This window comes from Rattus norvegicus, chromosome 3 (genome assembly GCF_021556685.1).
Source record: "Rattus norvegicus strain SHRSP/BbbUtx chromosome 3, alternate assembly SHRSP_T2T, whole genome shotgun sequence".
In the NCBI taxonomy this organism is placed as follows: domain Eukaryota; kingdom Metazoa; phylum Chordata; class Mammalia; order Rodentia; family Muridae; genus Rattus; species Rattus norvegicus.
This window is the reverse complement of record NC_141536.1, coordinates 92,793,883-92,806,278: the sequence shown is the minus strand read 5'-3', so window position 1 is coordinate 92,806,278 and position 12,396 is coordinate 92,793,883. Positions and strand designations below refer to the sequence as shown.

General features: G+C 42.2%; 1 protein-coding gene across 4 annotated transcripts; it reads left to right on the top strand.

The window, feature by feature from the left end:
* Positions 1–248: 248 nt before the first annotated feature.
* Arl14ep (ARF like GTPase 14 effector protein) lies at positions 249–11,647 on the top strand. Of its 4 annotated transcripts, none has more exons than XR_015682897.1 (6): positions 249–361; positions 4,505–4,991; positions 6,842–6,969; positions 7,099–7,195; positions 8,410–8,634; positions 9,167–11,647. XR_015682897.1 is itself a non-coding variant. In XM_087651938.1 (5 exons), exons 2-5 carry the CDS (start codon positions 4,569–4,571, stop codon positions 9,312–9,314), a joined length of 924 nt encoding a protein of 307 aa, XP_087508064.1. In that variant the 5' UTR covers positions 249–361; positions 4,505–4,568; the 3' UTR covers positions 9,315–11,647.
* Positions 11,648–12,396: the final 749 nt, after the last annotated feature.

Genomic DNA, 12,396 nt, shown 5'->3' with positions numbered 1-12,396 from the left:
GTAAAGGAAACTTAGGTTCGCTAAGGCCCTCCAGGAGCCTCCCAATTCCACAACCTAGGGACAGTATACATTCCCCAGGGCGGGCAAGCATCTGAAGTAACTCTTGCTTTGGATTGAGTCATCCCCTCTTCCCCTCCCCCAGTCTTTCCGCCTCCGGAGGCCTCCCGGCTGGCTTCCGCTCTAGGCACCTCCAGGCTCCTCTTTATGGTGCACGCGGTCTCTCTAGCCGCATTCGCCGTCCTCTCGGTGTCTACGCGGGGCAGGCGATAGTGTGGAGTACCGAGCTTGGCCTGTGCAGATACAGTGCTTCCGGAGCCCGACTGAGAACCGTAGCAGCTCAGGTGGACCGGGCCGCACGGCTGTGAGTGGACTCTGCGGATGACACTTGAATGTGGGAGGCCGCGGAGGGGCCGGGAGGGTTAGGAGGGGAGGCATGCACGGCGGAGGGGGCTTGCTGCTTGCAGCAGCCTGGCACCAGGCTCTACCTTGACCATAGTAGGTCCGCCACCGCATCAGGGTCACAGGCTGCAAGTTTTTAGTTTGCAGTAGAAAGATTTGAACCCAGGGCTTCGCCATTGCCGAGCTTCATCCCCAGCTTCTTTGTGGGGACTCGCTAAGCTACCCCCCAACCCACCACCTCCCTGATTAGCTCAGATTACAGAAATGAGGAACCAGGCCTGGGTCTTTAGTTTTGTTGGTTTGGTTGTTTTTTGTTTGTTTGTTTGTTTTTGATTTTGTTTGTGGTTTTTGTTTTTGGAGACATTTCTGTTTTTGAGACAGTTTCTCTGTGTAGTATTGGCTGACCTGGAATTCTTTATGTAGCCGGGGCTAGTCTAGAACTCAGAGATCTACCTGCCTCTGCCTCCCAAGGCCAACTTTAAAAACATTTTTTTATTACTTCATTTTGTATGGATGGATGTTTTGCCAGCATGTATGTGCCACCAGTGCGTGACTGGTGCCCAGAGAGAAAAGAACTGGGCGTCGAATTTCCTTGAAACTGGGCTTACAGGATATTACAAGTCACCGCATGGGTGCTGGGAATTGAACTCCAGGTCTTCTGGAAGAGTAGCCTCTGAACCGTCTCTCCAGCCCGTATTTAAAATTCACAATCTTTTCAGCTCTGGCTGTGTGATTTTAGTTAAGCACTTTGGTGGGTTGAGGGTTTTGTTGTTTGTTTCATTTTCTTTTAATTTTTTTTTCTACCGTTGTGCCATGTGCATAGTAGGTGTTTGTTGGATCTGATGATTTGAATCATACTGATGTAGCAGAGAGTAGGGGCATTAGTGAGTGAATACCATACAGGGTTGTGGGAATCATGGCAGAGAAGTGAGATCTGATCACATCAATTTCAAGGAGAGCTTGCTATTGGGGATTCTAGGAATTTCTGAATATGTGTTTATTCAAAAAGTTCTTAAGAATAAAGTGCCAGCATTTGCTAATTAGAGAAGCCATGGCTGTTCGGTAATCAGGTAATTCCTTACCCTGGGATCTTGGTATATAATAGATTAACAAGTAACAAAGTACTATGTTTCTGTAAAGCAGAAAGCCTTGAAGTTACTCTTTTACATAGGTTGATGGAAACTTACCTCTGAGCTGAAGGAGGAAATAGTGATGCTGGAAGAACTGATATGAACAAGTGGGGTGTACAGGTGGTTGGGGAGCATGTAACCCTAGAGCCACCATACTTGACCACTGATTGTCTAGATTTGGTGGGCCTAGAGACATTGGGACTTAAAGTCGGATTAAGAAATACTCTGTTCCAGTTGATCAGTGCGGAAGAGCAGTTCAGTAAATTATTGATAAATGTATAAACAAAATGGACACTGGAAATCCTGGACTTCCTCTTGGATGAAATCCCCAGGAATTCAGTTAATGGCTGTTTAAAACATAAAAACCACCACCAATAACAACAACAAAAGAAAAAGCAAAATAAAACCTGGAGTAAGTCCTTTAGTTAAATACTTGTCAGAGGTATTTTTGCTGGTTGGAAAACAAAACAGATGCATATACAATGCTACACATATACAAGAAGGGCCTGCAGACCCACTGATTCATTCAGGTGTCAAAGTATAGTGTATTGGGTATTACTATTTGTCAATAAGAATGCCTAGCTGACCAGCAAGCCCCAGAGAGACTCCTGCCTCCTTTTCCCAGCACTGGGATAACAGATGGGCACCCGAACACTTGGCTTTTTTGCCTCTGTGGGTTCAAGGGATAACACCTGGGTCCTTATGCTTACGTGGTGAGCACTTTACTAACTGAGCCATCTCATCTGTTGCCAACAATCTTGTCTGGAAAAGAAGCACCAACCTTCAGGTAGGAAATTTAAACTGAGCAGTTCCTCTAAGTTGTTATTCGGAAAATCAGTCTTAGCTCAAATAAAAAAGAGCTAGAGCTGAAGAAGGCTCTGCTTACTAAAAGGCTCTGAAAATGGAAGTGCCGCATTTAGCAGATAAAGGTGCATGACTGTCCACTTAGATGGGGTTAACTTTTTAGCAATATGTAGGACATAACTGATAATCCATTATCTAAAGCACAGATGTGCATATGCAGCTAATTCTGTATCTGGCAACAACTGTAGACAGTTCTACTTTAACAGTAACACCAGAGAGATCCTTACTTAAAAAAAAAAAAAAAATATGCAGTGACTGGGACTGAAGAGATGGGTCAGCAGTAAAGAGCACTGGCTGCTTTTCCCAAAGACCTAGGTGGAATCCCAGCACCCACATAGCAGAACAACTGTAACTCCAGTTCCATGGCGTCTGATGCTGTACTTTCTAGGTTCCCAGCCCTGCAGAACACAGACATCCATGCAGGCCAAGCACCGATACATGTATTGCTCTTTTGGTTTTGTTTGTTTTAAATGCAGTGATTAGACAGGCAGTTTAATTTTCTACAATTAACCCATCAAAGATTATACTGCTTTAGCGACTTGGATTTCTAAAAATAAACTTCCTGAGTTCCAGGATGACCTTTCCCCTCTTTCGAGACAGTTTCTAGCCCAGACTGGCCTCCAGGGATGTGGCTGAGGATGACCTTGAATTTGTCATCAGTCAGCCTCCCAGAAGCTAAGATTTTAGGAGTGTTCTTCACTTTTTCTACAATGCTGGGACTTGAACCCAGGACTTTCCGTCTGCTTCAGGGAGTTCAGGGCAGAGTATAATGACAGTTTCCTGCTCCAGGCCATCTGCAGAAAGAATTGTGGATTTTCTTTCTCCTGTATTGAGGATCAGTTCTACCTTGTTTTCGCCTTCAGTACTCTATCAGATTCTTTCCTTGGGTTCCAAGTTTTTGGGTCCCTATAAGAAATGGCAGCCAGCACCTCCATCTCGTTCTCTCTTTCATCCAGATCACCCACCAAGTTGGGTGTCTTATAATAGCTGCCATCACGAGCTGCTAGCAGTCTCATCCCACACATGCCGTTCAAGGACTACAGTGTATTCGCTTGTTCCCTCATAGTATTTGCACAGCAGGCCCCACCGTTCCTTGCATTAACTTTCCCTGTTTACCACAGCTGGGGCACCAGCCACAAACCTAAACAATGATCCCACCAAAATAACCGCTGGTGGACCAGGGAGTTTATTTGGCTTATGGTATAGAGTATTGATGAGATTATTTACAGGAATATGGGTAACCCCCTCATGAATAACAGTCTCCTGGAAGTTGCATCCTTGAGTCCTTCCTGCGGTTATCCTGCCACTTCATTTTGTGTGAAGTGCTTACCGTTCCTTTGCCATTCTAGTCTCGATGTATCAGTTAGTTGCTATGGTTACCAGATCATGTAATCTCTCCGCCAGGATGCTGTGGGGTGATTTCCCTGTGTCTAGAGGTAGAAGACATTTGCGGTAAGGCAACCTTCTAAAGGTCTGTAAAGCCAGGAAGCCTTTTCACTTTGGTTTACAATGCTATTTACCACAGTACCAGATCATACTGCAAACCCCTCAGTCTGTTTGTCTGTACTACAGTGATCCTGTAGTGTCTTTAATTATCTTTCTAGTAAATCAGCCATTCTTTTCTTTCATGCAGTCAGCTTTCAAACTCCAGCAGCATGGCAGTGGGGGATTTCCAATTGTCTTTTGATTGAAATAGTTCTGAACTTGTAGAGTTCCACAAAGGTCTTTTGTATCTTTTGTAACATTCTTATATTTTATAAAGCATACAGTGTTTTGGTTTCCAGCATCCTTTTTAAATCCCCTACAAGTTCTAAGCAGTTTTCTATTGAAAGTCTAATAGTTCTCATGTGAATATTTGTTTCTTCTATTTCTCTCCTTAAACCCTGTAATGCGATCTTAACATTGTAGCTGTGATCTCAAGTATTTTGGTGTAAATCTGACCTGACATTCTGTGATTAAATACATTCTTATTGTAAGCCTTTGGTCTTTCCCACTACTCAATGTTTGCTGTGTTTTGCTTTTGTTTTCTAAAGAAGCTGCGTTGTACTAACTTTTTACAGTTTTCCAAATAAGAATTTTCAGAACCAATCTGTCTTTAATGTTTCCTCTAGGTTGACCTACCAAAGAGATTTCTAGACAAAATAAAAGAGGGGAAACGTGGTAGATTCAAGGGTGATGGATCCGTGCTCGGTGGGAGTCCAGCTTCGCACCACACATGACTGCCATAAAACCTTCTACACTCGGCACACGGGCTTCAAGACATTGAAAGAATTGTCATCAAATGACATGCTTTTACTTCAGCTTAGAACTGGAATGACACTTTCTGGGAATAATACGATTTGTCTCCATCATGTAAAAATTTATATTGAAAGATTTGAAGAGTTACAGAAGTCATGTTGTGACCCATTTAACATACACAAAAAGCTAGCCAAAAAGAATCTACATGTAATTGACTTAGATGATGCCACTTTTCTGAGTGCAAAGTTTGGAAGGCAGCTCGTACCTGGTTGGAAGCTTTGCCCAAAATGTACCCAGATCATCAATGGAAGCGTGGATGTTGATTCAGATGACCGCCAGAGACGGAAACCCGAGTCAGATGTATGTATAGATGCCATTAACTTTTCTGCAGTGTGGGACTTTAGATGTATGGAGTAGCTATAAGAAATCATGTCATATTTCTGTCACATTCATTAGCATATAACAGATTTAAAGTTGAGGTGAAATAGTGATGTTTTAAAATGTTTCCATATACTCACAGTCCAGAATGAGCAGTAAACAAGGGCTTAGGACAAAAGAACATAATGTCTCCAAGATTTCAATGCTACAACTTCTGTTCTTAGACTTTAGGAAGGAGAGTTTAGGCATGGCCTTTAGAACATTGGCAAAGGCCAGCTTAAGGAACTTATATCCTTTTCTGTTACTGAAGTAGCTAACAATGTTTTACCTACTGGAGACTACACACCAGGAAGGATGTCAGACTTGGTCTAGGACTAAAGCATTGCTTTAAGAAAAAGAATCAAGGAAGTGGGTTATTACTGATTTTTATTTTGATTTTGAGGCGAGGGCTTGCTCTGTAGCAGACTGTCCTGGAACTCTCCATGTGGTCAAGACCAGCATTGTTCTCAAGACAGTGAGTGATTCCTCTTCTGCTCCCTGAGCTGGAGTCTCCAGGCATGAGGCATAATGCCCAGTAGTCAGTGAATAGAACTTCAGTTTTTCTCCTTTGAAGATGTTTGGTTTGGGACCCTAGGATAAGAGACTGAGGTGCATATTTTACATACTAAAGTAGACCTGGCCTCCAAGGCAGGTTTACTGGGAAATTGTTCTCAGGTGATCGAGTTCACTGGCCCCCAAGGACCAAAGCTAGGGAAGTCTCATGGGGAAACGGCAGGGGGAGGAGGGTGCACACCTCAGCCCCTTGTCCCTGGGTCCAAAACCAAACTATCCCATTCTTATTTGAAAGTTTTAAATAGTTGTGGCCCTTCATAATGCTTCTGCCTCTACGCTCTGAATATAGTTAAGGTTAACTTTAGGGCCTCCTGTGCTCAAAGAACACATGGTTTTTACGTTGTAAAGTATGAAATATTTTATGCCTTTTCCCCAGGTCTCATACCTGTACGCAGGTCACTTATATCAGAAAAGTGAGATCCGTGAAGCTGTCTTTACCCCCTCAGGAACACTTCTCAGAGTTTCTCTTTTTCAGTGTTCTATAATGCTTGCTGCTGGCATATTTTCTCAGTTTTCTCCTTTTTGTTGTATTAATAAACCAGATTAAAATTTTAAGTTGTGTGTTGTGTTCCTCTCAGGCACATCTCCAGGACCCAGCATTATGTGAAGTTCGTTCATCATAGATACTCGATGATCTAGACTTGGATGTCTTCACCTCATCTCTTCATTGTTCTTATATGGCTGGCTTCTTTACCACCCAATCTTGACTTTGGGTGTATGAAAACATTTTGAAAGATCACTTATTGCCTCCCCAAAATAACAGACTTAAAATTTTCTCACCAAACTCTTGAATTACCAGAACCTACATATATATGTATATGCATATATACATGCAGCATGTGCATATATACATATATATACATGGCTTGAACGTGAAACCACTGTACTACTGTCCTCTTAAAAGTTAGAAGTTCAGAAGGACAGAAAATTGTTATTTGTAACCTCAGTTCTGTGCCGTTGTCTTTAGCTGCCTTCTCTCCTGAGGTGACAGCCATTGCTGTCCTCAGTGTGCCAGCTCCTGCATGTGCTAAGAGACTAAAATAGCAAAAATAGTACACAAATTTGAATATAGACTAGAAGAGTGGGTTTTCCCACCTTCCTCTGTGTGTGTGTGCTCCAAACTGCATTCCAGATTGGGGGGTACCCTGGGCTAATGCTAAGTAAAGTCCTACTGTTTTGAGCTCACGATTTTAATTTATAGTTTTTGTATTTTTATTCAGGGAAGGACTGCTAAAGCTCTGAGGTCACTACAGTTTACAAACCCAGGAAAGCAAACTGAATTTGCTCCAGAAAGTGGTAAAAGGGAGAAAAGGAAGCTCACCAAAAATGCAAGCGCTAGTTCTGACAGGTGGGCAGCCAGTTCCGGCCTGTTGGTTCTTTGTTACGTTACTGCCACACATCTGCATTATTCTTGTATTTTTTTTCTTAATTTTCAGCTTTCTGACTGTTAATCATTTTAAATTGTATTCTGAATTAGTTAAACCTGAAAGCCTTGGCTGTTACTCGTAGGAAAGTAAAGCATCCGTTGGAACTCTAGAAGCTTCTTTCTGAGAAGGTAGCATGAAGTGAACAAGGTAATATTTTGGAGTGAGGGTTAAAATAATTGAAGAAAATCTTAGAGCTCGCCAGTTTCTAAGATGTTTGCAGTTTACAAAATTTGATATTGATGCTCTCTTCTTGATGTGTCTGCTTTCTGTGTACAGCTGACAGAAAGGCCATTGCATTTATGAGAACTCGAGTGCTTTCGATTTTGCACAGGTCCGAAGTAGACACACAGTTAGTACACAAGTGAAGGAACAGGAGCTAAGTCATTTAAAATATATATGCTAGCACTGAGTATGTTTAAAAGATATTAACAAATTTACAACAGGTCAGGCTGTTTTCTTACTGGAATCGACATTTTTACCTTTTTCCAACTGTGAAGTTTTCCATTGATTGATTTAAAATATTTTCAGACTAGATTTAATAGAAGTCATTAAGAAAAGAAACAGGGCTGGAGAAATGGCTCAGAGGTTGAGAGCACTGACTGCTCTTCTAGAGGTCCTGAGTTCAATTCCCAGCACCCACATAGTGGCTTACAACTATCTGTAATGGGATCCAATACCCTCTTTGACATACAGGCAGAACACTGTATGATAGATAGATAGATAGATAGATAGATAGATAGATAGATAGATAGATAGATAGATAGATAGATAGATAGATAAAAAATAAATACATCTTTTTTTTTTTTTAAAGAAGAAAGAAACAAGTAACATTGCTTAGAGTGTCCGCCCTCTAGAGGAAGGGATGTCCTATGTTCACAGCAGTATGATTTGGTAACCAATGAGACAAATCACTGAGGTCTACTAATCCTGTGATGGTTTGTGTAAAGCCATTTGGGGGCACATTTCCTTACTGAATTCTTAGTTACAGATAGTATTTGTGTGAGTGCATATCATGCCAGGGGTATAGGAGATCAAGAGGAAAACCAAAGTTCGTTTTTGCCTCTGGCCTTGAGTCCAGCCCCTCAGTTCCCACACTTGTACACTGAGCATCCTGGCCATCTGAGCCACTTCACCAGCCCTGGGTTAACATCTGTATGACTTCAGTGTCCTTTTCATTTTCATCACTTGGTCGGGTCACTTCTCCCCATATAGAACTCTCCTAAGGAGAGCACAGTAAGCCAGTTTAGTAGACTGCATCTCTACATAGAAATATTTTACCTCCATTTTCTTCATTATCTTATTTTCAACTAAACATTCAAATGTAGTGTGTATAAAATGCAGCTCACTCTTTTGTTTTACAGACAAATTATTCCAGCAAAGAGTAAGGTGTATGACAGCCAGGGCCTGCTGATATTCAGCGGCATGGACCTCTGCGACTGCCTGGACGAGGACTGCTTGGGATGCTTCTACGCCTGCCCCACCTGTGGCTCCACCAAATGTGGGGCGGAGTGCCGCTGCGACCGCAAGTGGCTGTATGAGCAGATAGAGATTGAAGGAGGCGAGATAATCCATAATAAACACGCTGGGTAATTGATAGTGTCACACTACGGGTCTAAGACTCTCTCTCTCTCTGTCTCTCTTGCTCTCGCTTTCTCTAAACCCTGTCGCTTTTAGATGCAAGGATGGCCTAACTGTTGATAAATAAGTATGAATTTGGTTGCATTTAGTCTTTAGTTGATGTAAATTTAGATGGGTTGTTTCTCCAGAGTTGGCTCTAAGCCTGTCTGGGCCAGTCTAACAAGTGTAGATAGTTTGCAGTTTTTAGGGTTCCCATATGAACACATTTCAGTAATGATGACTTAGTTGAGTCGTCCCCATGCCATAGCAGCCTAGTACAGATTTGAGTTTCCCTCAGTTTACTGTTGCCTGCATGGAGTCATAACTTCCCAGTGCAGAAGTCAGGATGTGCTTAGCTGCTGTGCCTCGTGGTCTGTGCCAGTCGTGAGCTGCTTTTCCCTTCTGCCCATGATTGCTGTCTGTACACCTGTTATTTGATTCACTTACAGCAAAGCATATGGTCTGTTATCTCCCTGTCACCCATATGATATTTTACAAAAGTGATCGCCAAATATTGATCAGCAAAGATGAAAACGCGGCAAAGACACGAACAGTGACCTTTCTGGAAGTGAAATTTGGATCAGTCATAAATGGAATTGTGGATGCCACCGCTGGTCATGGGAGTGTTGATTACCGCTGCTGTCCTTGAGACGTGTGCATCAGAGGAACCTGGTGAGGGAACTGACACACATTGCCGAGAGAAGCAGCTGGGATGAGCAAGAAGACTGTCCCAGACAAAGTTACGGTAAAAACTTAACATAAAGGCTGTTTACTGTAAATAGATTCGTCACAGCATTGAAACGGTCAGAAAGGTTCCTGTCACTGTTACTAACACACCAGTCAGAGGCTATTCAGACGACTTTAGGCAATACAATAAAACTCTTAATTCTCAATTCATAAACTTTAATTTTCTTGTCCATTTATAGCTATAAGTTTTTAATATTTTGATGGATATTTAAAGGTCATACAGCAATCCTCTTTCCCCTTGATTATTAGCATTTCTTTAGTGCATCGCCTCACAGTGCTGTACAAATAGATAGGCCCAGCCCTTAGCTGGGAGCAGCACCTGTGACACAGAAAACTGATTTTCATGCAACACAGTAAGTGGCTATTTTGAAAATAAACTAGATACCTAAGTGCTGAAACACAGTTCTTTTTCCTCCATCTGGAGAGGAACACAGTGTTCATTGCACCTTCAGCGTCTCAGTTCTTAATCTATGCATTCGTGGTAAAGATTTGTACCTGAAGAAAACTCCGTTCCTCTTTTTCCATATAAAGCATGAGTGTGTACTACATAAATGGCTGCACCTTTGTCTCGGTCACTGTTCTGTGCTGTGAGGAGACACCATGGCCAAGGCAACGCTAGTAAAGAAGAGCATATTGAGGGTTTACAGTTTCAGAGGGTTACCCGTTACCATCATGGTTGGGGAGCATGGTGGCCTGCAGACAGATGTGTCAGTATCAGATCTTTATGCCCTTACCCACAGTCAAAGAGAGACTTAGCCAGACATGGCTTTTGAAACCTCCATGCTCACCACCAGTGGCACACGTTTCCAACAAGGCCGCCCTTCCTAATTCTTATCAAATAGTGCCACTCCGTGGTGAGTAAGCATTCGAGTGTATGACCCTGTGGGGGCCCCTGATTCAAATCATCACAGCAGTATTTCTGTGCTGTTAAAACTGGATAGATGTGAGGGTTGAGATTTCTAAAAATGTCCCTTAAGAGAGTGATGAAAATATGGAGAAGCTGGAACGTGTGGAATAGAAGTAAGGTTTCCGCGTCCTGACGGAGTCTTGCTGAGAAGTCAGAATGGGGGTCTGTGGGTCAAGGGAGCATCTCCAGCACTTCTTGCCAACTAAAGCCTTTCGAAGGTTCTTGTTCCTGACTGAGTCTTTAGCAGCTTAAAATACTTTGAAGCATGGAAGCCAGTTTGAGTTTTCCAGTACACTAGCATTTTTGTTCAGTTGGTCATCTCTGTACTACACTTGATTGCTTTTCTTTGATAAAATGCTGTTTCATTTCCAACTTGGAATTAAATGTGCTGTCACTTAGGGTTTCTCTCTCTCTCTCTCTTTTTTTTTTTTTCTTTTTTTCGGAGCTGGGGACCGAACCCAGGGCCTTGCGCTTGCTAGGCCAGCACTCTACCACTGAGCTAAATCCCCAACCCCTAGGGTTTCTCTTTGACTCAAGTGTCAGAAGCCTAGTGAGCAAGTCATTAAATCCGAATGTCAGGAACTATTTTTAATTTAAAAGGTATAATTATTTACTTTTTCTAAATTAAGGAAATGTTTTGCAGGGCCACAGATAGACTCCGGTTTTATCTGAACCCTTGGAATCATTTGGTTTTAGTCATTTTTTGTTTCCTTTTTTGTTCCCAAGTGTGAGTTAGGGCTGCACATTGCTCATGCTTTTCAGAGGAAACTTGTGCAGGCATGTGCGTGTGTGTGTGTGTGTGTGCGCGTGTGTGTGTGTGTGTCTGTGTGTCTGTGTGTGTGTGTGTGTGTTTTCCATTCTGTTTTCCTTGGAGCAGGCAGGGCCTTACACTGTAACCCAGACTGGCCCTGGACCTCTGCAGCGCTCGTAGCACAGCCTTTTTCATGCTGGGGTGACATTTATGTGTTATCATGCTGCTAAAACTGAAGATTTGGACATTTATTTTTACTTACAATGGGAGTATATTTCTAATGGGGAAAAGACTATATAAAAATGGCTATATTTAATCATTCCTTAGAGCAGAACTGTTCCTTTTATGAAGAGAATAGTAACTTTTTTCAAGGGGAAGTTTTCTCAACAGTTTTGTTGTTTGTTTTTGTGTGTGTTTGGGGACTAAACATACTGTAAAGTTATAGACAAAAGTATATCTGATCTTAAGTAAACTAATAAAAACTGTATTTTAGAAATAAGCAATGCAGGCTTACTGTTTAATTTTTAAGTATGCGTGAGAGAGATCTTAAACTAATAAAGACTATTTTAGAAATAAACAATGCAGATCTATTGTTTATTATTTTTAAGTGTGTGATCTTGAGTAAGTTAATAAAGACAATATTTTGGCAACAATGCAAGCTTACTCTTTATTATTTTTAAGTGTGTGCATGTGTCCGTGGTCACCTGTGTGGACACGTGTGCAGTGCGTATGTGTAGATGTGGAGGCTCAAGGTTGATTTGGTTGTATCCTCAATTGCTTGCCACTGTATTTGCTGAGGTTGTGTGACTCCGTGGCCCTGGAGTCCGCTGCTGGAACTGTTCTAGCTAGCCAGCTTGCCAGGGGATCCAGTCTGCCCTCTGCTCTGTGATTACAGGTAAGCCACCACACCCACGGGCTTTCAATGGGTGCTGGGAATCCAAACCCATCCTCACTTGAGCAGCAAGCACTTCATCCCTCTCTGTTACTTGGTGTGGATTTTTGTTGGATGGTTGTTTAATAAGAACATCGAGTATTTGAAAAGGTTTTTATTCATGAATCCATATCCAGTCTATGATCACACTTGTCTGACCTTCAAAAAGGTAACTAAAGTTGGTTGGCAGTGTAGAACAAGGCTGTGTGTCCTACCCAGACTGGCCTTTCTGTGAAGCTTTGCACTTGACTTCTGGCCACCTGGGAAAAGCTTACAGTGTTTATTGGAGATTCATATGACACTTTAGTTTTTGCTGACATCTGCTGGTGTCTCTGTGAAAATAAACACCACAGACCTAACACCTTACAAACCTGGGAGCCAAACAACCCTTTTTT

What these genes read in the sequence shown, in the direction of transcription:
- Arl14ep (XM_087651938.1), top strand. Translation starts at nt 4,569, where the DNA reads ATGGATCCGTGCTCGGTGGGAGTCCAGCTTCGCACCACACATGACTGC. An exon ending in GCAAGCGCTAGTTCTGACAG is followed by an intron (nt 6,970 to 8,409) that starts GTGGGCAGCCAG and finishes TTTGTTTTACAG; the next exon opens with ACAAATTATTCCAGCAAAGA. An exon ending in ATCCATAATAAACACGCTGG is followed by an intron (nt 8,635 to 9,166) that starts GTAATTGATAGT and finishes ATTTTACAAAAG; the next exon opens with TGATCGCCAAATATTGATCA.